Source organism: Narcine bancroftii, chromosome 12 (genome assembly GCF_036971445.1).
Source record: "Narcine bancroftii isolate sNarBan1 chromosome 12, sNarBan1.hap1, whole genome shotgun sequence".
Lineage (NCBI taxonomy): Eukaryota > Metazoa > Chordata > Chondrichthyes > Torpediniformes > Narcinidae > Narcine > Narcine bancroftii.
Genome location: NC_091480.1, coordinates 86,483,805 through 86,509,389, shown reverse-complemented (window position 1 = coordinate 86,509,389; position 25,585 = coordinate 86,483,805). Strand labels below are relative to the sequence as shown.

General features: G+C 42.5%; 2 protein-coding genes across 4 annotated transcripts in view; both read right to left on the bottom strand.

Annotated features, from left to right (window-relative positions):
• LOC138746434 (cyclin-dependent kinase 6-like) overlaps positions 1–2,562 on the bottom strand; it is a 27,902-nt gene extending 25,340 nt beyond the window's left edge. For 2 of the 3 annotated variants that reach the window (XM_069904612.1, XM_069904614.1), the window contains exon 1: positions 2,392–2,562. The gene's annotated coding sequence lies outside the window, so the exon portion shown is untranslated. Of the gene's footprint in view, positions 1–1,018; positions 1,098–2,391 lie in introns of those variants that run through there. The other variant, XM_069904613.1, reaches the window with a different exon arrangement.
• Positions 2,563–3,162: 600 nt separating this feature from the next.
• Positions 3,163–25,083, bottom strand: LOC138746430 (all-trans-retinol 13,14-reductase-like). The gene is made up of 11 exons (XM_069904608.1): positions 24,894–25,083; positions 23,982–24,164; positions 21,804–22,045; positions 16,921–17,122; positions 13,250–13,447; positions 13,030–13,149; positions 9,850–9,988; positions 8,503–8,612; positions 7,337–7,503; positions 5,697–5,856; positions 3,163–4,986 (listed from the first exon to the last, which is right to left on the bottom strand). The coding sequence occupies exons 1-11, from the start codon at positions 25,054–25,056 to the stop codon at positions 4,841–4,843; spliced, it is 1,830 nt and encodes a 609-aa protein (XP_069760709.1). The 5' UTR covers positions 25,057–25,083; the 3' UTR covers positions 3,163–4,840.
• Positions 25,084–25,585: the final 502 nt, after the last annotated feature.

Below are 25,585 nucleotides of genomic sequence, written 5' to 3'. Positions count from 1 at the left end.
CCAGTGCCCCCTTCCTAATCTTAGTAAGCCAAGTCATAAACTGAGACTTGCGACCAGCATCACTGCCTGATTCTTGAGATAGATGCTGCTGAGAGTTTCTCTTTTCTCATCTACCTAAGTACAACGTACAGACGCAATGAATGGTGCATCGCCTGGCCACGTGATCGGAGGCTAGAGCAGACCAATGGCGATGGTCAATGTGACAGGCACCACGGGATTTCTTCAGAGAGTCCTTGTACCCCTTTTTCGAAGCCCCTTCCACAGTGTCCAGTGGACAGTTTGCCGTACAGCACAACTTTGAGTAGGTGATGGTCCTCCACCCTAGAGACATACCCTGCCCAGCGTAGCTGCGTCTTCAACAGCATGGTCTCAATGCTGGTAACCTCCTCCTGCTCAAGGACTTCAACGTTGGAGACGAAGTCACTCCAGTGGATGTTGAGGATGGTGCAGAGACAGTGTTGGTGGAAGCGCTCTAAGTTGGTGAAGGTAGGTGACCCATTGGCATTGAGCTCAGTTGAACACCTCTGAATCTCTGAAAAAAAGCAGTATGCTGCCAGGCTGGCACTTAACCATTGGCCTTCCAGTTGCAAAACTCGCAAACACACATCTTAAGATGCACCTGTGCAGGTTAAAAGACGGTGATACCGTGGAGTGAGGCAGACTGAAAGGGAAGTGAACATTCATTCATTCATTACATGAGGCAAAAAAGAACCAGCTGCTTTCCTTTCTTGGAATTAACCATATATATAAAACAAGGCAGAAATTTTGAATTCGAGGACTGCAAGGCAGATACCAATAAATTGTTTCCATTTGCAGGCAAGAGCAGAGGTTGCAGGATTTAGCAATCTGGGGTTTCATGAGGGAGGAGAGGATCCAAAGCTTGGATGAACCAGTCAAGAAAAGCATTCTCATCTTGAAATTAATTACTTCTACATTTTTTACTGTTCCGGTTGGCTGCCGAAGTAATACATTTGTAAGAGTAGTAGTCACACTGTAATTCAAAAACCACCATCCTTACCTCCATGTATTTTTCTAAGACAATATTTTGCAAAGGCGTGAAATAATATTTGAGCTGGCTTCTGCAATAGCAAAGCAGCATTACAATGAAGTGGGGGGGGGGGTTATTTAGTGCCTTTGTTAACAAAGTACTCCAGCTGTAGGGCAATCTGTTCAAATGCACATTCTTCAAGGTGGGCCTGAAATATGCAAAGTGGGAGGGGAGGGGGGGAGGAGGGGGGGAGGGGGGGAGGGGGGAGGGGGGAGGGGGGAGGGGGGGAGGGGGGGAGGGGGGAGGGGGGAGGGGGGGAGGGGGGGAGGGGGGGAGGGGGGGAGGGAGGGAGGGGGGGAGGGAGGGAGGGGGGGAGGGAGGGAGGGGGGGAGGGAGGGAGGGGGGGAGGGAGGGAGGGGGGGAGGGAGGGAGGGGGGAGGGAGGGAGGGGGGAGGGGAGGGGGGGAGGAGGGAGGGGGGGAGGGAGGGAGGGGGGGAGGAGGGAGGGGGGGGAGGGAGGGAGGGGGGGAGGGAGGGAGGGGGGAGGAGGGAGGGGGGGAGGGAGGGAGGGGGGAGGAGGGAGGGGGGGGAGGGAGGGAGGGGGGGAGGGAGGGAGGGGGGGAGGGAGGGAGGGGGGGAGGGAGGGAGGGGGGGAGGGAGGGAGGGGGGGAGGGAGGGAGGGGGGGAGGGAGGGAGGGGGGGAGGGAGGGAGGGGGGGAGGGAGGGAGGGGGGGAGGGAGGGAGGGGGGGAGGGAGGGAGGGGGGGAGGGAGGGAGGGGGGGGAGGGAGGAGGGGGGGAGGGAGGGAGGGGGGAGGAGGGAGGGGGGGAGGGAGGAGGGGGGAGGGAGGGAGGGGGGGGAGGGAGGGAGGGGGGGAGGGAGGGAGGGGGGAGGGAGGGAGGGGGGAGGGAGGGAGGGGGGGAGGGAGGGAGGGGGGGAGAATCCCCCCCAAGATTTGATTTCCCATCCATTTCCAACAAATCCAGCCCAGGAATGCAAACATCCGGCTTTATTCAAAGCTCTCCAATTAATTAACAATCCCTACAATAATAGCAGACCAGTTAGAAAGGGGGCAAAACCAGCAATTGCCGTTTACCTCTGAGCCCTAACACCAGGTCTTTGCAAAGGAATTAAACTTTATACTCGAGTTAGGAGTTGCATTTGATGAAGCCTTTGCCAGATTTTGCATAACTTAGCATTAAAAAAGTGATCATGCCCTTTGCAAACAGAGATTACAAAAGGTCCTGTCCTTTCCACGAGGCGAAACCTCAGTGCAATTGTTGGAAAGAACCCAATTTGCAATTTGATTGCAAGCGACTTCTTGATTTTAAACGATGCAACTTCAGGAAAGTAACAATTCCCAATTTGCAGGGAGCCCCCCGATTAGCAGCGATTACAAACAAACCCCGAGATCGTCCTCAAAGAATCGCCGTGTCTTTGGAGTTTGGCAACGATGCAATGGTCTCCTCAATGCCTCCGCCTCGCACGTGTTTAACGCCCGGCAACTACAACCCTTCTGGCTTCTCTTGGCTTCAACTCCCCCTCATCTCTGTCATCGGTCGCTGCACACAGCAGGGGCTGCATTGTCCTTGCGGGGATGGCTCTGGGCAGCTGATCCAGTCAGCTATGCTTCCCCCCCCCCCCCCCCCTTGCTTGTGGATTCCAATCACACATTGTCTTTCTTTCTTCTGGAGAGAGGATCTTCATCTCACTCCCACACAGAGGTGTGTGTGGTAGTTATGCCCCTGGCAGGGAACCCCAACATATGAAAAGCAAGGAGTAAAACACAAAAGTCTGGAGACAACCCTGATCGAAGTTTAAAGAAATGCAAAGTTGGAGAAACTCAGCTGGTCAAACTGTGTCCCTTCAAGAGCAAAGATAAAAACGCCCAGCCAACGTTTAGGAAATGAGTAAAATGTCAGGCACCGACCTCCTACCTGGAAGGGCTCAAGCCCGAAACTTTGGCTATGTACTTTTTTAACCTGTACTCTATATATAAAACTCAATGCTTGACCTCCAGCGCCGTGTTTTTTTTTAACACAAAGCAATTTGTGGAATGAAATGATCAAGTTTGGGCCCCAACCCTCGATTTTAAGGTGCAACCACTTCATGGGCAATGCAAAACACTTTAATGGCAACCACTAACATTCTAAACAGGACGAGTGCACCGGAAACCTTTTTAGTCAATGTAATTTATTTAACAATTACAATGCTGTGGAGTAATCTGTAAATGATCATATCGATAAAGGAAGATTAATCAGTCTTATAGAGTATTTCAGAATAGAGTGAAAGCCAAAGGACTTGCTCACCAGAAGACCAACACAGTTAAATCAAAATTGTTTTTGTACCTAATCTAAACTCGGTGCGTACAGTTTTAGTCTCCTTCCGGAGGTTGAGCAGTTCAGAGAGGGTTGAGAAGACTAACTTCTGTAATGGACTTACAAGGAAAGGTATAATGGGAGACATTCGCATTGTTGGAGTTCACTAGAGAAAGGATGGGTGAAACAAGAATTTGAGAGCTCGCTATAGGTTGTTCGTGGAGAAGGGCATTTCCCCTCATGGAAAAATCTACAATATTCAAAACAATGAGTCACTTCGGGAAGCAATGAAAGTACAGGTAGTCTGTTTTGTCTTGGAAAGTAACTGCTGGAGCATCCAGTCAATTTATGAGATCTTTCGTATTTGAGCTCTTAAAGGAAAACGGAGCACAAGAGTGAATGTTTCAAATTTAATTTCTCAAACCGAAATTTGATAGCAGAATAAAATCACTCTGATGAAGAATAATCTAGATTAAAAGTCTATCGCATGCAAATTGCCGTTGGATCCAAATATGTTATGCAAAACATTACTCCTTCATGTTACCTCAAAAAAAACCTTGTACACTGGCACATGTTTCCGTGCCATTTTGAGCCGAACCCACAAATTGGATTGGAGGTCAATCCACAGGACCACAAGAGCAGCAGAGATGATCCCTACCCCTCTCCGCACCCCGCCCCCCGCCCACACACAATAGATGTGATCAACTGGGATCACTGTTTGTAGCGGGCTTTGCAAAATCATGAGGGCCCCTACCCTGCACACAGTATTTTTCAGCGGCTCCCATCAGGAAAGAAATACAGGAGTATCAGAGCCAGAACCACCAGGCTGAGGAACAGTTTCTTACAATTAACAGTGAGAATGCTGAACGACTGAATGAACAGGTCATCCAAACCCTTGAGACTATTAACCAATATTTATTCATTTTATATATGTATATGCGTACTCTTTCGGTGTTGCTAAGCAAAAGGAGATGTTAGGTGCTCCTTCTATCATAGCCTAAAGTTCACCCTTGGGCAAGGTGTAGTACCTGTTTAGCCTCCCAATCAGAAGGCAGATTCTACAAATTGGAATTTATAGTTGTAAAAATTAAAAACGCTGGGCAGATAATTCTACTGATCAATGGCCAGGGTTACTTGTCCAGTGTGGACACTGCAACTGAAGAAGGCAATGGAAAACCACTTCAGTATTTTTCCCTCATATAATCATGAACTCAACATCAACATGGAGCCTTCACCAAAGAAGAACAGGGGAGAGCATTGAAGGGTCAGAGATTGAGACAGATGGAGAGACATGATCGCCCACACTGAACGGAAAGGCACCCGAATGAATGATATACATATATCATATAAAATTTATATATATAAAATTTGTCTGTATGTCTTAATGTGTGTGGCATGTTTTGCAATGAGGATCGGAGAACACTGTTTCGTCAGGTGGTACTTGTACAATTGGATGAAAAAATAATAAACTATTAAAAGTCTTTGACTTCTCTTAGGAACTCAAGGCAGTTGAATTAAAATTTCAACAATGCACTGTTAAACTTCCTTTTTGGTCTTGTCTTTTTTGATGTCCTTCTGAAGTTTCATGAGGTCCCTGTACAGACTGCGGCGAAGAACTCCAGATGCGCAAATAAGGGCTCCGTGGATGGCCCCCAGGAAGCCACATGAAAATATATCCTGACCTGAAATGATAAAAAGGGCAAGAGGCAGTAGGACATTTTTTACTGTGTGATCTTCCCTTGCATCCGTAATTTGTACATTCACTCCTATTTCTTCATTGCTCTATACACAAAGCAGAGTTTGATGGGCTTGCTTTAAAGCTGAAAGTTTTATCCTTACATGGTAACACATCACATTACATTTTGCATTCCAGTAATAGAACCAGACGTTTCACAAAAGGATTCACGTGTGCCCTATGTTATTCCCACAAAGGTGTACAGCTTGTTAAGTTTCCTCATCCAATGTTCCTTCTGTTTGTAATCCGACCAAGTTGTCCTCGGAGAAATCAATGTTTGGATTTCCTGGGATAACTGCATTGCAGTTCAAATTGTTGCCCCTGCTGCTCATCTTTTCTTGATCGCCACCTCCATCCCTGATCACACTCCCAATTTTCAATGCTCTCTGATCCCTCTGCTCCAAGGTTCTCCAATTGCCCACGTTTCAAGGATTCCAAATCCTTCGATATCTCTTTGTTCCAAGAACACATGACGATGACCTTTCAAATTTCTCAATTTCTATCATCCCTCCACTGATGTTCAAGGTCTTTGAAAAATCTTGGAGCCTCTGAATCGGATACTAAATTATTTAATTTAGTACAATTATTTAATTCAATACAAAAACAACTATTATTATGATTTAATTCCTTTTTTCTTTCTGACATAGGGTAGTATACCTGTTAAGAAAAGGTTCTTGATTGGTGTTTTTGCTCTAAAGGAGGCAATAGTCTCTGGAGTAAAACGGGACACATCATGATTAACACCATACATTTCTCCACGTGGAGCAGCGATGTAGAACTGATTGGTAAGTGGAGATCCAACTCGGATATACTCGATCTGGTAAGTATTCCAACACAAAGATGTCAAGTTAGCCAAAAGCAATAAGAAGTAGAAGTGACCTATGCAGTTTACCGACAATTGTAAACTTAGCACAAACACACAATTCCTGGACGTTTACGGGAAAGGCGGCAACAATTTGGCCCATTGCATTGGAGCCACTAAGAAAGGATTGCTTTCCATTTTTTGACCCATAGACAATCAGGTTACGGCTCATCTGAGTATGTAATGTACAAAACGTAAAAAGTAAAGCAGGGAAGTCTGCAGGCACCATGATCGAAATAAAAACTCAACGCTGGAGAAACTCAGCTGGTCAAACAGTGTGCTTTATAGAGCAAAGTTAAAGACACATCGCCGATGTTTCAGACTTGATGCCAAATCTTTGACGAAGGGCTCAAGACCAAAAGGTTTTTCCTTGACCTAGACTAAGTTTTCCAAAATGAAATTGCAGCCAAGGCAGTTTCGCGCAGCATTAGCACGTCTGGAAAAACAACCAACTGAAAAACCTCACAAAGATTAGTGTATACAGAGCCGTTGTCATACCCACACTCCTGTTCGGCTCCGAATCATGGGTCCTCTACCGGCATCACCTACGGCTCCTAGAACGCTTCCACCAGCGTTGTCTCCGCTCCATCCTCAAAATTCATTGGAGCGACTTCATCCCTAATATCGAAGTACTCGAGATGGCAGAGGCCGACAGCACCCAGCTGCGCTGGGTGGGTCATGTCTCCAGAATGGAGGACCCTCGCCTTCCCAAGATCGTGTTCTATGGCGAGCTCTCCACTGGCCACCGTGACAGAGGTGCACCAAAGAAGAGGTACAAGGACTGCCTAAAGAGATCTCTTGGTGCCTGCCCCATTGACCACCGCCAGTGGGCTGATCTCGCCTCAAACCGTGCATCTTGGTGCCTCACAGTTCGGCGGGCAGCAACCTCCTTTGAAGAAGACCGCAGAGCCCACCTCACTGACAAAAGACAAAGGAGGAAAAACCCAACACCCGACCCCAACCCACCAATTTTTCCCTGCAACCGCTGCAACCGTGTCTGCCTGTCCCGCATCGGATTTGTCAGCCACAATCGAACCTGCAGCTGACGTGGACTTTTACCCCCTCCATAAATCTTCGTCCGCGAAGCCAAGCCAAAGAAGAAGCGCAACACTATCACACCGGCAGTGATCGGGGCTCGAATCCCATGCAGCTTGAAAGGAGCTTGTACATTCTCCCCGTGTCTGCATGGGTTTTCTTCCACTCTTCAAAACGTACTGGGTTGTAGGTCAAGTGGACAGCACCGTCTCGAGAGCCGAAAGGGCCTGTAACTATTCTTCCCTGCGTGTTTCTAACCTGACAAGCCATGAAAATATCTTATTGTAATATAAACACTAATATCACTTCTCACTTACAATACAACTTAGGATATAACTTTTCTCTATTTATCATTGCAAGCAAAAAACTTTATTCATACACATTTGCTAAGTAAACATACCCTGCCTTTGAGTTGTGGGAAGTACTCAGTTGTTCGGTCTATCAACTTTTTGGCAATGCCCATCTTCAAATGTTCATAGTCTTCTCCTCGCTTCTTCACACGTTCATCCTTCCATTTTTCAAACCACTCATAGCATGCAAATGTCACTATAATCATACTGGACTTGCCTTCGGATAAAAAAAAATAGTTTGTTTATTCACCAACCAAATGTGTTCCTTTGGACAGTTGTTTCTCACTGTGAAATTAGCCAAAATACCCTTGAACTGTGAAACTTCAATATTCAAGGACCTGGTTGTCCTGGGTAAGTTCAGTCTTTCTCAAAGGTTAGCACATTTTCTCCTGTGTGGGCTGATGAAGTTGTGGTATGGGGAACATGGTATTTATTTTAATATGGTAAGGATTTCAATAGTTGTAGTTCCATCATCAATTGCCATAAATTTAGACATTTAGACATACATATGGCACAGTAACAGGCCATTTCAGCCCACAAGTCCATGCTGCCCAATTTACACCCAATTAACCTACACCCCCAGCAGGTTTCAAATGTTGGGAGGAAACTGGAGCCCCTGGGGAAAACCAATACAAATACAGGGAGATACAGTCGGCACGGGATTTGAACCATGGTTTCCATCAATGGCGCTATAAAGGTGTTGCGCTAACCACTCTGCCAACTGTGCTGCTCCAAAGTTGTTGGGCCTTGCTGATAGTCCCTACTATCTGAACATCAAACCTAAAAGATCACTTTTCACATGTGAACAGTAGGTATGACTAGTTATGACCGACACTATTCTTGCTTTCACTCAAAATTAATGGGGAGCTTCCATATATTATGGACCGAAAGAGAGGCAAGACTTTGGCTAATCTTTGTAAAAACACACAGAAATGCTGAAGGAAACACAGCCGGTCTCACAGCGTCCACAGGAGGTAAAGATATATTCTCGACGTTTTGGGTCTGAGCCCCTCTTCAAGGCATTTCCTTTGCAAGAACTATAATTTATGGGGGGAATCCCTATGTCAAAGCAAGATCAACTAATCTCGTGAACAGGACTTGAATTTAGTTAGCTTTATTCAACATTATTTCAACTTCCCTTCGCAAGCTATTGGGAGAAGCAAAAAGAAATGTTGCATAATATTGATTTTAAATTCAATGCCTGGCAGCTAATTACCAGCAAATCGATCATTCCATGAAGGATCTTTAGCTGATGGAAAGGAGACAAATGCAAATGGACATTCTTCAGTGAAATCTTTATTCTCGGCTGACAAGTATTTCAAGAATCTGAAAAATTCCAATGAAAAGTACTTTACTTGTACACAAATTTTCACAACACTGTGTAATTTCAACATAGAAAAGTAATTTATTTTGTCTTCCCAGCCATCAAATCATCTGGATAGTCAAATCACATTACATTCAATGAACTTTAATAGATGTTCACTGTTGATAAAACATTACCGCGGGTGTTCTCATTAATAAGATGGAAAGAGGGGAATGAAGGTGACAGGAACAGGACACACAAGCCACCCTGCTTCCTTCATTCTCCTTGCAAAAGAAAGATGTCAGGCTTGAAAAACTATGAGTTATTTGCATTTTTTTTTGTGGTTTCCAAAAAGATTTATAGTGCCTAAAAAGACATCTCCATGTTCTATCCGTCACCTACAGTTTTCAGTTCATTGTGTGAAGTTTACGATTCATAGCACTGGATAGATTTGCCTATGAGTCTTGCCACCCATCTATCATTCAGATAACAAAGTGTGATGCAAAATAACTTGCACAATAAGAGGGGACTGGGTAGAGGGACACCATCCCAATTTAATCACACACCTTGACAGACAATAATTCTACCATGACAAGTATATATGTGTAGCAAAAAAAAGAAGAGGGTGATAGGCGATAACTTGGAATGGAAACTTTACTCAAGATTAAGGCCAAACATGTGTGAGAAGAACTGGATTACAGATATTCTAGGAATGACCTGGAATCTTCAAGGATTGAATTTGGTCCTGCTGTGAGAAAAGGGAGGGAAATCATTGATTTGCTAAAACAAATAATCTCCCATTTGCTCATTTCACTTTCCTCTGTTGGTTATAAAAATGTTGAAGGAATATAAATAGTCTCATTGATGAGTTATTTTGTCAACATTTCTCCCTTGCTCTGACCCATGAATGCAAAAGTGCACTTTGGGGAATCTTGAATGTTGAAAGGTCAATCTTTCCCTGCCCTAAAGGCAAACTATTTTCCAATTTGATATGTAAACCTGACAAAAAAAAATTATGACTCCATTTATGAAAAATAAAACATTTAGAGAAGTACAAAAATAAATAGTTACAGGTGAAAATTGTACAGATTGGGAAGAACTAGAAAGATGTATTAAAACCTCATGAGCTATATATGTCTAGAGGGAACTGTATGTTGCTTTTGTAATTATTATTTCACAGCATTGAATCTAACAAATAAAGCAGGGTTTTCATTTACTGGTAGGCTTGTACGAAATAGTCAAAGCCCCAAAATGACTTACAGGTCATCAATGTTGTTTTCTTTAAAGAACCAGTAATTTGCTGCTTTCAACCCCAACTCTTCCTTTGAGCCATTGAGGCCAACAAACACGCTGAATCCCCCTACACCATGTCGTACCGAGCTCAGCTGTGCCTGGATAGCTGTGGGCCCAACAGAAGAATCAATCACCATTGAATCTACCTATGGCCGAAAGAATTATTTTCATGCTTCTGGGTGTAGGTGTTAATGTGAATTTTCTTTCTGTCATAATGGCCTGAAATGTCGTGGAAATTCATATCTCAGGTACACTGATAGTTAGTGAAAGAACCATCAAGAGTTCCCTGGGAGCCTGGCCAAGATGCGGCTACAAGAATGTAGGAGCTGGAAGGTTAATATAATGATCAACCATCCAACCAACCAACCAAGCATGCAACCAACCAACCAACCAACCAAGCATGCAATCAACCAACCAATCAACCAACCAACCAACCAAGCATGGAACCAACCAAGCATGCAACCAACCAAGCATGCAACCAACCAAGCATGCAACCAACCAACCAACCAACCAACCAACCAAGCAAGCAAGCAAGCAAGCAAGCAATCAACCAACCAGCCAACCAACCAATCAGCCCCTTAAAAGACAAAGATTGGCATGCCTCCTTTATCTCGCAACTTTTACAGGTGCACCATCAAAAGCATTCCTGCAAGATGCATCGCCACACTGTGTGGCAACTGTTCTGCTCAAGATCAGAAGTTTCTACAGAAGGATGTTAATGTAGCTCTGAACCTAATGCAAATCTCCCTCCCTTTTATGGACCCCATCCTCATCTCCCATTGACAAGGAAACATAACAAGATCCACCAGACTCCAGAAATCCTTTCTCTCTTCCTACTGGGGAGAAGGCTCAAGTGTGTAAAAGCACACGCCAACAGGCATCAGGCTCCTGAATGAACCCTATCATGCTGCCCTTGTTTAGTGCTAATTTGATCTTCCTGTTCATTGTAATCCTATACTCTGGAATTACGTTCTTAACGTGGCTGTATGAATATTAGAAATAACCTGTTAATTAGTTGTGAAGAACCCTTCTCACTGAACTGGATATTTGATGACAAATCTCGCTGCTGCCATAGGTCGAGGTGCCACAAGACTCGAACCACCAGGTTCAGGGACCGCTACTGCCCCTCTGCCATCAGACTCCACAATGGCAAACTCAATCAGAGACTCGGTTAAGAACTCTGTGCACTTTACTGATTTGCTTCTTGTTCTCTCTCTCTCTCTCTCTCTCTCTCTTGCAGTCAATTTGTTTACATTTGTTATCTGTTTACAGTTCTTTTATCTGTTTACATGTTTACGCTGTGTACCGTTTTTTTTTGCACTACCAATTAGTGGTAATTCCACCGCACCCGCAGGAAAAAGGAATCTCAGGATTGTATGTAATGATGTAATGTCAACCAACCAGTATGTAATCTGACAATAAATCTGAATCTAACTTGACCAAACAATGAGATACATTTTGCACTCAGCGAGACAGGCAACATCTGTGGAGAATTAGGGCCAATCAATGTATTGATACTGATCATTCCATATCATAAGAAATAGGAGCAGGAGTAGGCCATTTGGCCATTCAATGAGAACATGGCTCATCTGGCCTTGGACTGAGCTCCACTTACTCGCTTGTTCCTCATAACCCTAATTTATGTGTGCCTTAAATACACTGTGAGGTAGAGAATTCCACAGATTCACTTCCCTCTGGGAGAAGCAATTTTTCCTCATCTCGGTCTAAAATCTACTCCCCTGAATCTTGAGGCTCTCTCCCCAGTTTTAGTGTCACTTGCCAATAAGAAAAAACTCCCTACTTCCTTCTTTTATACTCATTGCACTGCAATGATACATCTCTATAAGATTCTCCCTGTATCTAATTAACAGGCTATTTCTAATATTTATACAGCCACGTTAAGAACGTAATTCCAGAGTATAGGATTACAATGAACAGGAAGATCAAATTAGCACTAAGCAAGGGCAGCATTATAGGGTTCATTCAGGAGTCTGATGCCTGTTGGTGTGCGCTTTTACACACTTGAGCCTTCTCCCCAGTAGGAAGAGAGAAAGGATTTCTGGAGTCTGGTGGGTCTCGTTACGCTTCCTTGTCAATGGGAGATGAGGATGGGGTCCGTAAAAGGGAGGGAGATTTGTATTAGGTTCAGAGCTACTTTAACTTCCTTCTGTAGAAACTTCTAAATTCCAGTGAGTATATCCGATGCAGTTCAGTCTCCACTCATAAGAAAATCCCTTCCTGTCCAAATCAACCCAGTGAACCTTCTTCACTCTGCCTTCAAACCCAATATATTCCTTCTCAACTGTACAGAGTACTCCAGGTGCAGCCTCACCTATACGCTGTGCAATTGAGGCAGAACTCCCCCCTCCCCCGCTAGCATTAGGGACATCCACTGAATGAAATATCTATCGCCATTTTTCTTTTCCCTTTGTTAATAATTGGATGCTGCCTATTGTCGTCATATTCATATGTTAATCACATGATTCACCATCAATGTGCATGCTCACCACTTGTTCCAAGACCTGCATTAGTGCCACGCTTCAGTTGGCCTGCTGGCTCAAGAATCGTGAACCCAAGAATTCCCCACTCACTCACCTTAGTCTCATTCATTATCCTAGTAATGAAATATCCAAAATTTAAACCATGTAAAGAGCTCCACAGGTTTCTCAAACCTTTTCACCTCTCTACCCGCATGGTTACTGAATGATTTCCCAACCTCTTCCTTGTCTGTAGCTTCCTTTGACCACATCTTTCTGCCACTGGGGATATAAACTCCTGATCACAGTTAGTTAACTGATCTCTCCTCACTTCCATGCACAGGCAATGCACCTAACTAAACACATTTGTAATTCTATGTTCCTTTTGATAGGGCAATGAATATCATAAGGGCTAAATCCAAAGTCCATCAAATTAATTTCCTAAATTCTTGCTAAATCTAACTGAACCTTCAGCTAAGCAGAGGATTTGTTTCAGTTTGAAGACCTCCAAGGTGGAAATGTCAGCATTACTTAACATCAAGTAATTGAGTAAGTGAGGAACACACAAATAATTAGTCGTGTCTCTGTTGATCATGAGTCAAGGGCTTTAAATTATTATATTTGCTTGACCCTGTATATTCAGCACTAAAAATGTTGACTATCCACCCACCTGGTTTACGTTGCATTTCAGAAGGTAACAGTTTCTCATAGGTATTAAATATTCCCGCATCCGATATCACGATGGGAGCAAATACGTTTGTTTCATCCTCTCCCTTCTTCACAGTCACACCTACCAAGAAAGGGCAAAACTTGATTAGCAAAAATAAACAAGATGCACTTTATTCTTCTGCCTTCTCTGCTTGGCAATGAAACTACTGAATCACACCCACCGCATGCTTCCCCGTCTTCATTCACTAGTATACGTTGAACAAGTGCTCGCATAAGGACATCTCCCCCACTTTTCTGAATGACTGGGATTATGTGAAAGGCAATCTCACTCGCCCCTCCTTTTGGGTACCATGCACCTTTCTGGAAGTGCTGGACAACCAAGGCATGCATCAAAAAGCTGGCATCTCTAGGCATGACTCCTGTGGAGAGACAACAAAGAGTTTACTACAAGGCCACAGTATCCAGGTAGAGTCTATTCACTCAAACGCATTTGTATTTCAGACCAGTGTTGTCTCCATATTTCCCTGGACACACTTGTCAATGAAGATATTGCTTCCTGTACACCTTCAGGTGGATTTAATAGATTTTGGGCAGCTGATCACAAAAATCAACTGAAATTACTTTTTTTTAATATAACCTATTTCTATGAGTTCCTTTCATATTTTAAGTCTATTTCAAGCATGCAACATGTCATTGATAATTCATTTTCTGCGCTCTCACATGGACTTCTTCCCTGCTGGTCTTGGTGCAGTCAGTGATGAACATGATGAAACGTTTCACCAGGACATTGCGACCATGGAAAAGCAGTATCAGTGCAACTGGAATCCATCAATATTGAATGTTGACACGAGAGGCATCAGATGCTAAGTACAAGTTAAAATCAGATGCAAAACATTTCAGGTCAGTTGAACTAACGCAATGTATCTGCATCATCATGTGATCAAACATGCTAAATTCAATCAAAGTTAATTTAATGTTTCTACAGCTTCCTATGTGATAAGAAAATTGGAAATTATCTTAGTGTTCAGCTTGATAATCGTCTATTATAATCCCTTTTTTCAGGAATCAACCCTTTCGAAAAGAATTGTTGTCCAGCGATTGATAATCATCTGTATTTGCATATCTACTCAACATACAAAAATAACAGCCAAACACCAAGGACTTTTAAGAGAATAAATTGCATAACATCACTAGGGTTTACACCACACCCAATCTCAAGACTGTCCCAATCAAAGGCATTGCAGTACCCTGCGGGTCACTAAGTAGCTCAGTGACAATGCACAATAATTTACCTAAATTATAATAAGTTCTGGGGACATCCAGGCAGAGGTAAACAGGTGAAGGGAAATGTCACCTCACAAAAGGAAGATTTAATTGGAAGCTATGATTAGTCTTCCAAGGTTTGTTCTTCACATTGAGGAAGATAACATAACATAACAATTTACAGCACGGAAACAGGCCATTAGGCCCTTCTAGTCTGCACCGAACCAAACACCCCTCTCTAGTCCCACCTCCCTGCACAATGTCCATAACCCTCCATCTTCTTCTCATCCATATACCTGTCCAACCTTTCCTTAAATAATACAATTGACTCCGCCGCAACTATTTCTCCCGGAAGCTCATTCCACACGTCTACCACTCTCTGAGTAAAGAAGTTCCCCCTTATGTTACCTCTAAACCTCTGCCCCTTAATTCTTAACTCATGTCCTCTTGTTTTAATCTTTCCTCCTCTTAACGGAAATAGTCTATCCACATCCACTCTGTCTATCCCTTTCATAATCTTAAATACTTCTATCAAATCCCCTCTCAACCTTCTACGCTCCAAGATGGTGTCACAATGTGTGAAAGTACTGATTAAGTATGGACAACACTGTCTTTTCCCCCCGGTGCGCGCAGCAACAAAGACCCTAGATAAGTCAGGTTATTTGTCCCTTGATGGGACTGGGATTTATTCGGGGTGAAGCCAATCTTTTCTTATTCTTTCTCTTTTCTTACCTTTTATTTTTTTCTTGTTTCTTTGTGGGGTGGGGGGGGGGGTTCCTCTTATTTGCTTCTTCTTTCTCTCCATTATCTCTTTCTCCCTTTGCTTCAACATGGACATTGAATTTTCATTTTTGTAGTATTATTGTAATTTTTCTTTCTTTATAATAATTGAATCACATGTTGACTCTTCTTCTTTCCCACTTTCATTAATATCGATGTGCGGATCGATTCTTGTATTATTTTGTTAATATTTATGGATACTGATGTGTTTCTTGATTATTCTTCACTTTGATTGCATCCTGATTGACAATTCTCAAAATTAAAATATTCAAAAATAAACCCCACTTCATTTCTGTAACAGATAAATTGATGGAACATAAAATTAATTTTTGTTTTAAGAGATACACCTTAGCCCACGCTATCCAAGTACGCACATATGACCATTCCTACTAACACTACATGTATTTGGAATGTGGGAGGAAACTGGAGCAAATCTATGTGGATCTGAGGAGAATATACAATCTCCTTACAGGCAACAGCCATGCTGTATTGGGCTGTACGAACTGCCACACTAACCGTGCTCTTCCAAAATTTTTCTTGATAATTACTTCCTAAAGTCCTCAGCAATGCAAGAAAAATGGAAAGGAGCAGAATTCCCAAACCTTCCTGCAATTTGGAGTGCAGAATTATATTTAATGAATGATCAGTATGTCCAAATGTAAATTGGGGCTGAAGTCCAACATAAATCTCTCAGAAATCCCATAGTTTTGCCTTAACTTGTACTCATAATACTGGACAACATTTCCCCCCCCCCAAAAAAAAATTGAGAATTATGATAGAAAATTTCAAGCTGAACACAAAGATAATTTCTGATTTTTCTGTATCACATTGGAAGATGGAGAAACATTAAGTGAACTTTTACTGAATTTAGCATGTTTAATCGCACATTGATACATTGCGTCAGTTTAACTGACCTAAAAGGTTTTGCTGCTGGGTTTTCATTTGTGCTCAGCATCTGATGCCTCTCCTGTAAGGGACCAACAATGTTTGGCCAGCATTGAGAGATTCCAATTGCCCTGACATGGTGTTTCTGTGTTCGCAATGTCCTGGTGAAACCATGCTTGTCACTGACTGCACCAAGGTCAGCAGAGAAGTCCAAGTGGTTGACTTAAAATAGGACAGTAAATCATAAAAATAGGTTATATCTAAAAAAACAGAATGTGATAGGAAAATTATAAGGTGGCTTTCATGATCAGATTCCCAAAAATCCATAAATACACCCAAAAGTGTTCAGGAAGTGAAATCTTTGTTGTCTAGTGTAATGGGGACATTCAATTTACCTGTTTCATTTTTTTTTTAATTTTTTTATTTTTCACACCATAAATCACATTAGCCATGATATACACTATTTCTTTTTCACACATATACAGTGACTTTTTCTCCCCCCCCCCCTTTCCTCCCAAACCACCCCCCCACCCCCCCCTCATCCATTTTAGGTACCTGTTTCATTTTCAATGCCCAAGGAGAATCCTATAAATCCCGTCCCCGCTCCTTATTTCCCTGTAGCCCTGCATCTTAATTTCTCTCGCACATGGATAGCAATTCTCTTTTAACTGATTTGACTATTAACCTAGACTAATTTTAAGTAGCCATGTCTTTAGGATGTCAAAAGAAACGCAGGTGATTGAAGAAAGAAACTCCACACAGGTAGCACCCGAGGCCAGGACCGAACCTGCTTCCCTGAAGTAGTACTAATAGTATTAACTATTGCACCACTGAGCTGCCTTGAGGCACGAATTCCCATCAGCAGGACTGGACAACTCTGCCAGAACTAAAATCACCAAGGAAGGTGAGATTTTTCTGTCTTAGTGAAAAGCATTTTTTGGCAGACGGAATGGAAGTATATTACCATAATCCCCACAGATGTAACAGATGACAGCTCGAAGGTCATTATTTTTTGTCAGGCTATTAACCACATCTGAAACCGACGTTGATCCCAGCTTGAAAAATGATGTGAACCAGTGTACAATGCCAGTCCTCATGATGAACCTGGCCAGTTGAAGAGGGATCATTTTTATTAAAACCATCAGCGGCAATCTTTTTGAGATCATCTGCAGAAAAATAGAAAAATACACATTAGAAAGATCAAATCCCTCTTCCACACACAAAACAAAGGAGAGAATAGTTTCCATCCGCTATTCAGAATGTTTTTATTCGTTCACCTGACATGAATCTGCTGGCAACGTTAGCATTCATTGTCCATCTTCAATTGACCCTGTAATGGTGAGTTAGTTAATATACAACTCCAGAGCAGAATGGTTAGTGTAGCAGCTAGTACAATGCTGTTACAGTGCCAGCGACCGGCAATGCGGTTCGAATTCTCCACTATCTGTAAGGAGTTTGTATGTTCTCTCCATGTCTCCCTGGGGCCCCTGTTTCCTCCCTCCAGGTCAATTGGGTGTGATTGGGCAGCAAGGATTCGTGGACTGAAAGGGCCTGTTACCATGCTGTAAGTCTAAATTTATTTTAAAAATTTAAAAGAATCACATTGGTGCTTTGTTGCTATATATTATCCCAACCAGGCAAAGACAGCAGATTTCTTTTACTGTAAATGCACAATACCAGAGAAACGCAGCAGGTTTCTCCAGAATTGTTTTTTAACTTCAATCACTGTCAATTTTGTGTTCTTTCACCGATGGCTGTAAACCAGATGAGATTTTAAAAGTCACCTCAGTGGTTTTCTGCTTATTCTGATCAGCCATTTATTTAAATTGCAGATTTATTTAACCATTAAATTCTCTGGCTGCTCTTGGGGGATTTAAACTTGTATCTCTGGATTGATGGTACAGAACTATGCCACTTAGTTCAGTTCCTTAACCATTATGTTACTCAAGACCATTGTGCGTGGTTAAAAAACAAACTACCTATTGACAGATACTTGAGTTTAATTACATTATTCAAATCCACCCTGTGTTCTTGCTTCCCATTTTGTCAAGGTATAAACTGAAAGGGGGAAAGGGGGAAATGCATAAATAAGGAAGTAATTGTCGTATATGCACTTTCACTCTTAGGACTCGGAGACGTGGTACTTTTCTCATTCTTTAATTCCATCAGACTAACATGTCTACTGACAGAGGGGTGACATCATGACGTAGGCGACATGATGGACAGCAGGGTGGGCTTATACACAACAGAAATCAAGGAGCGATTTTTGAGGATTTGTAGAGGTGACCACGAGGCAACCTGGGTACATACTGGCCTGTGGTTGTCAGATGGTTAAAACAGCTCACTATAGGCACTTTGGCCCTCGATGTTGTGCCGACCCATTATATTCCTTCCAAAAAATAAATAAAGTACTAAAACTTTCCTGCCTTGTAGCCCTCTATTTTTCTTCCATCCATGTGGCTAAGAGTCTCCTGATTGCACCTAATGTTTCAGCCTCCACCACCATCCCTGGCAAAGGCATTCCAGACACCCACAACTCACTGTTTTAAAAAAAACATCCCTAATGTTTCCCTTAAACTTTCTTTGCTTCACTTAGCACATACCTCTGGTGTTCGCTGCCCCTGCCTAAGAAAGGGCATTGGCTGCCAGCACTATCTACATCTCTCAGAAGCTTATGGTCCTCTATTAAGACTCCAAGAATAGCTGAGTTAGAGCATCAATAAAGTTTTCACCAGCTTGTGGTGCATCACTAATATAGAAGCGAACTCAGTACAAAAAAATAGACAAATAAAAACATGTGTTATTTCTTGAATGAAAATTATTTCAGTATCCAGAGGCAGGAACTGGAAAGCCACCAAAGAAGCTGAGGAATTTAAACTGAAATAATGAGATAAGCCTGGAATTAAGAAACTAGTATTGATGAAATATCCATCGTTGTACAATCTATCTGGTTCACTAGTTTCTGCAAGGAAGAAGATTTGTTTTCCTTATCTCGTTTGCCATTTATATGACAAATATCATCGCCTCTCGACTCTGCAATTGATGTTTGATTGATGATGGTCTCGCCAGCAATCTCCACATTCCGTGAACCATCCAAAGGAAAATAATCACCACCCTCTCCCTAAAATTTTCTACTGCACTGATTTTTACATTAAAAAAAATATTCTTTTAGACATACCGCATAATAACAGGCCAAAACCCCTGTGGAAGTCCCACACAGACATGGGGAAAACATACAAATTCCTCGCAGACAACGCAGGATTTGAACCCAGGCGCTATAACAACATTGCTCTAACGCCGCCGTGCTCCCAGGCTTCCTGCCTTTTCCCCAAAACCGCATCCTTCCTGAGTCCAACTTCACCAATGGGTTTTTGGTTACTGGTCCATTATCATTCCTTGATGCACTGTTTGACGGTGGCCATGCTATGCTGCCCCATCGGTTTCCCTTATTGAATTATTTCACATGACTGCCCCTTGAAAATTCATGCCTGCACATTAGTAATTGATTCTGGAAACAAAGAGAAGCTGAAGGGACAGAGTGGGTGAAGCGATACCCGTGGAGAGAAATGGGCATTCATTTTGGGTTGGAACCTTTATCGACCAAGGTGGGGCAGGATGATTGCAAGCATCTAAAGTGGAAGGTGGGGGTGGGGGGGGGGTGTGAGGGAAGGACCATGATAGGATCAGGACAATCAGGGAGAGATGATGTGGGGAAACAGATAGAATGGGAGACCACTGGTGGGGAGGCGGGGGCAGTAGGAGGTGAGTGAAAAGCAAGTCCTGGAAATGGGAACAGGTAAAGGGCAGATGGAAACAGTGGGACCAGATCAGGGCGGAGGTTACCCGATACTGGAAAATAAAATGTTGCTCTTCCAGTCCTCAGGAGACATTTTTTGGGGGAGGAAGGGTTATGGACATTTTATAGGTAAGATGCTATTACTGTAGGATAGGAAGCCATTCATACTGAGAATGGTTTGATCTACACAGAAAGTAATAACAACTCACTAAACTCTAAATAAGATGCTACACATATTTTTAAAACAGAGCAGAGAAAACTTTTCGAACTTGAATTGAGTACAGGGTCAGTTCCAAGTGGGGGGAGGGGGCATTGACTCCGCCAATGAGATATTGCATCCCCCACCTGTAACCTAGCGTCATTAACGCGCAATATAAGCAGCACGTTTGTCTGCTATGTTGGAGGAAGAGGGACAGCGACACACAGAGGAGGCTCACGGTACCAGCAACACCCCCCCCTAACCTGCCCCCACTGAGTGAGTTCTTGAAAGTCAGATTGTGCCATCCCCCTGACCCTACAGTTTCCCTAATGCCTCCCACTAAGACTTGTTCTGGTGTTGACCCTGATTCTAGTAGATGAGCTCCTTCCCTAAGAACCGGGGCTGGATTAAGACCAAATGATGCCCTAAGTACAACCCAACAAAAATGGTTCCCACTCGACCTTTGCATTGTCTAACTGACAAGACATTAAAAATCTGAAATAAAAGATTAAAATTTCAGTTTTCTTATCAGCCAGATCCCACAACTACATTAAATATAACCTGCATATATGTGTGTTTTTTTTTAAATTCAGTCGTTCATCACAGTAACAGGTCATTTCGGCCCATGAGTCTGTGTACCAAATTGATAGCCCATCAACCTACGCCCCCGCCACATTTTGAACAGTGGGAGGAAACTGGAGTCCCCGGAGAATCCCCACATAGACACAGGGAGGCCGTACATACTTCTTACAGACAGCGTGGGTTTCAAACCCCGGTCCAATCCTGTTTGCTAGCGCTGTAAAGGCATTGGGCTAACCGCTTCACCAACCGTGCTGCCCCATTTATTGTAGTGGGGGCAGCCCTAGTACCATGGTAAATCCGGCACTGGGGGAAAAAAACACTGTGGTGCTCCCATCCCTTGGTGCCCTAAGGACGTGCTTATTTTGCTTAGTAGTTAACCCAGGCCTGCTAAGAACCAACATTTCAACCGATAGGAAGAGACAACATTTCACGTTCGGACAGCCGTGTCAACTGAGTTGAATTGCCTTTATAGGTAATACCATACATGCCAATAAATACATCACTTTATTTTCAACAAAGCAGCTCTTCCGTTACCACATACATACAATTAAAAAAATAGCTTAGTTACAGCCTCAAAAAGAAAGTCAAAATACATTCTAAATTGATTTGGTCATCGAACTGGAGAAATGGAAACACACAATGACATTTTAAGGACATTTCAGAATTCCTACATTAATTTGTAGACTTTCTATGGCAATTCTTTCATTAACTTTAACATGAATCGCAAGAAGAATTTTCTGCTAGCAATATCCATGGATGACCTTTTACAAAACCAGGTAACAACTCCCTGCCCCACTATTTAAGGAGATAAAGTAATCCTATGAAAATAAATGTTTCCATCCCTCCACTCATGGTACACCTACATGTCCCAGTGCAAACTTTAAAAAGACATTTCCACCAATCCAAAATATTTATAAACTATTATCCCAATCTCTTGGTTAACGTAGCAGTTAGCGCAATGCTGTTACAGCACCGGTGACGGGGGTTCGAGTCCGGTGCTGTCTGCGTGGAGTTTGTACGTTCTCCCTGTGTCTGTGTGGGTTTCCTCTGAGTGCTCCTGTTTCCTCCCACCTTTCAATACGAACCAGGTCAATTGGGGGGCACGGGCTCGAGGGCCGCAAAGGCCAGTTACCGTGTTGTATATCTAAATCTAACACAACTCTTTCAGTAATTTATTATTTTCACCTTTCTAAAGTATGCAAATTATGGTGTTATGATATTCTAAACAAATACTTAAAAATAAATGACGTTTCTGTTGGAAAAAAATCACCTTTATCAGTTTCAGGTACTTATCAATAGCTTCTGCTTCGTCAGGGAACTGTGACTTCAAAAAGTGTTGATAATTTTTCTCCCTGCTGCATAATTGATACTTGCGTAAGGTCGGATGCTCCCCCAGGATTACATGGTCAAAAGCGTCATCCATCTTCACCCATTCCAGTTGTCCTTCTGTAATCTGGTCGGCTAAAGTCCGCAGAAAGGACCTCTCGTGGAGTTCTCCCACATAATGAATTCCTGAAACAAGCAAAGTGGGAAGGATTCCAGTACTTATGGTCATGCAGAAGGAATACCTCAATCCTGTGCCAGGTACAGCATCCCAATTAGTTTGGAAAGAAAGATTTGCAATTATTAATTTGTGATTATGCACCCCAATATCACCACCCCCCCAACCCTTTACTGGCACACACCTTGTAATCGATTCTTCAGTGCCATTAGCTCATGACTGGATCTTGGGCTCATCCCAGGGGTAAAGAGACCCAGCTGCTCCTCGTGTTGGGCTTTATACCACAGCCAACCAGTGGGGCCAGCTCAGAGGTGCCCAAAATTGGGCAGGTGATTATAATGGAGATAGTGGCGAGGTTTGTACTCTTTCAAAGGGGCCAGTTGAAGGGTGCTTCCAAAGTGTGGGTGGTCTTGACCCTGATTAGCAGGTGTGGTGGCTTCCGACCAGCTTACCACCAGAAGGGTTGCATGCCCCTCCATCCCACAGTTGGTTATGGAAACAAAAAAGTGATTATAAACACTAAATACTCCTGCTTGGTTTGGATTCAAATTGGCCATGGGCAGAGCCTGGAGTAAAGGGCACAACAGCACCTGAATCGCTCTGGGTCCTGCTAATCTGCCATCTTTCACCATTTAATTAATAATCTACTTTTATATTTCTTTTACATTTTCCCCTATTCAGCCTCCATTTGCCAAGATTTCACCCAATTACTCAGCCTATCTATATCCATTTGCAGAGGCCTAATATCCTCATCGCAGCAATGCCCTCCCGTCTATTTTTTGTAGCACCAGCAAACCTAGATAACTCCCAATCTGTCCCTTCTCTAGGCCCTTAATATAAATTGCAAATGAATAAAGCCCAAAAACAGACACTTGGAACAGACGACAAGTTGTATACTTCCATCCTGAAAGAAAACTATTTATTCTGAATCTCTATCTTCCACAATAACTAATTTCAATCCATGACAACACACTTCTCTTCATGTCATGAACTTCTGGCCTTCCTTGTCAAATGCTTCCTGAAAAATCCAAATATACATTTACAGGTTCCCTCCATCAATTCTGTTTGTCATATCCTCAAAGAATTCACGGTAGACTTGCATCAATAATATCGCTGGGCTTAATAGGAACTCATTGGTGGTCAAGTCTTTTGAGACTACTTTAGAACATGAAAGATTCCTAAAAGCAGGCTTAGCTTTTCTTGTATTATTTTAAAACCTATGAAGCTCAGAACATCATGCAAACTTCCCTCCCCAGACTCTATCTACATCTTCTGCTGCCCAAGAGAACCTACCAGCTTGCTGGCGGACCCATCAGACGCCAGCCGCACTCTCTTCTCCTCTTCCCAGTTTCTTCCCACAGCAAACAGACTGTGTATATCACAACCAATGCTCCCTCTAATTTGCAGTAGTCATTGCGTGCAAAAATCTTATATTGTGCAATTTTTTTCCCCCTGTGCACACTGAATGCTTGTGCAAATGTAAACTTGAAATTGTTTCAAGATCTCATGGCTAATAAAATTGTACTGGCATGTTTTAATATAATACAAGTATGATTGCATTCTTAGTTCTAAATTCCAAGCTAAGAGATTATTTTTGTGTGCACATTAATTTCTTTTACACACGTGCACAGCTTAGAGGGAAGAGTGATCATAATATTATTCTCATCCTGCCCTTGCTTTGCACAAGTAATTTTGTTTTACAACTCTAATCATAGTAATTGTGCTCTTGGTCTTCAACTTTACACAATTGTCGTTGCGTTAGACTGCTCTTGGCAGAAGCAGGTACAATGTGACAAATAAACGAAACAGAAGCCAAACTGAATTCCCAGATCCTCAGCCAAGAGAAAGGAAACATTGAGACGCTTCATTGCCTAAATAGTTGAAGAAATCCCAGAGAGGAGGAATAAATTTTAGATTTTAAACATGTACTCAACCATGAGCTCTTACCAATATCAAACTCAAAGCCTTTTTTAATGAAGGTGTGACTGCATCCTCCAGCCTGGCTGTGCTGTTCCAACACCAGAACACGCTTGCCAGATTTTGCCAATATTGCTGCAGCAGTGAGCCCGCCAATTCCACTGCCAATCACAATGGCATCCAGTTGTCCAGGCACTTTATCGGCAGAAAAACCTAAACAAAATTGCAAACGCATCTTAGAAATATATGAATACAATTTTAAAGCATATTTGAAATACCCATTAATCTTCTCCGGCAATATACCATCAGTATTTTCACCAGATGTTCTACAAGCATGCCTGCTGGGGTCTAACAGAAAGAGTTAAAGCTGCAAAAGAAACTCATTCATCCTTATTTCTTCCTCCTTTTAATTTTAATTTTTAAAAATTTAGAAATACAGCACGGTAAAAGGCCATTTTGACCCACAAGTCCGTGCCGCCCAATTTACACCTAATTAACCGACACCCTCGGTATGTTTTCAAATTTGCCTACAAGATTTAAGTAAAATCCATTCAGTTCTCATACACCAAAAAAATTTATCCCATAATATCCCAGATGTAATATCCATTGAAAAAAATTTGGAAAAGATTGTCTTTTTTTTCCCCCAAATAGAAGCTACTAATTTCAGAATTTTTTAAAATACCATGTTTGATTTGTGACTCAAATATAAATAATCAATGCCCCATAAAGAAACTGTGGAAATTTGTTAAGAACATGGCAACAACATATTTCTGGGTGCTATTAAAGTCGACGTTAATTAACCTGTTTTAGGAATGACACAAATCTCTATGCAAGCAACACCCTAAAGAATTGTGTGCACTTTAGCCCTGCTGCAGTCTCCCAGGATTACAAAGGCAAAGATAAATTATTACTGCTGTAGGAACATAAGGTTTGAGCTATCACCTTTACGGAGAACTTTTCTCCTCTCTTCTTGATCGGTCACCAGGGGCTCCGGGGCTCTCCTTGTATCAACCGCAAAAGGGTTTGGACTCCTGGACGAACAGCGAAAAGTTCTGACTATAAAGTACAAAACCAGCACTAACAGTAAACCCACGGTCAGCCACATCTTTCAGAATCACCTTCCCGGCGGCCTGGAGCATGGTCAAAGTTTACTTCCTTCTTGGCTCAAAGGAGACACGAGAATTAAAGGGGAATTGTCAGGCGTAAATTATTTCTCTCTCCAAACACCAGCTAAAGGTCAGAAGTACAAGTGGGGTGGGGGAACAAGGGGGGTGGGGGGAACAGGAGGAGTTGATGCACAACTGGCAAAATAAAGTTTATATTTAATAAAAGACACAGGTGTTTTTTTTGGTCAGATAAAATGCAAAACTTAAATAACGCTAAATTCAACCAACTGGGGTGGAAACTTGGAATGTAGGAAGAAAGATAAAACAGAGGCATTAAAATATATTATTTTTAAAATTTGCTGGGTTTGTTGGGAGAAATAGGCCAGCACATTTACTAAGTTGATTTCTCAGCTTTAAACAGAACGCTCAGGAATAAATATATTTTATGACTGTAGGAATAAATATATTTTATGACTGCTTAAAAACTCAATTGCCTGGAAATTTGATTGTGAACACTGCAATTCAATT

Coding starts and splice junctions, on each gene's coding strand:
- LOC138746430 (XM_069904608.1), bottom strand. CDS start 25,056: ATGTGGCTGACCGTGGGTTTACTGTTAGTGCTGGTTTTGTACTTTATA. Junction 13,448..16,920: donor TTACATCTGTGGGGATTATG/GTAATATACTTC, acceptor GTCTCTCCACAG/GAGTCATGCCTAGAGATGCC. Junction 4,987..5,696: donor CAAGAACCTTTTCTTAACAG/GTATACTACCCT, acceptor TTATCATTTCAG/GTCAGGATATATTTTCATGT.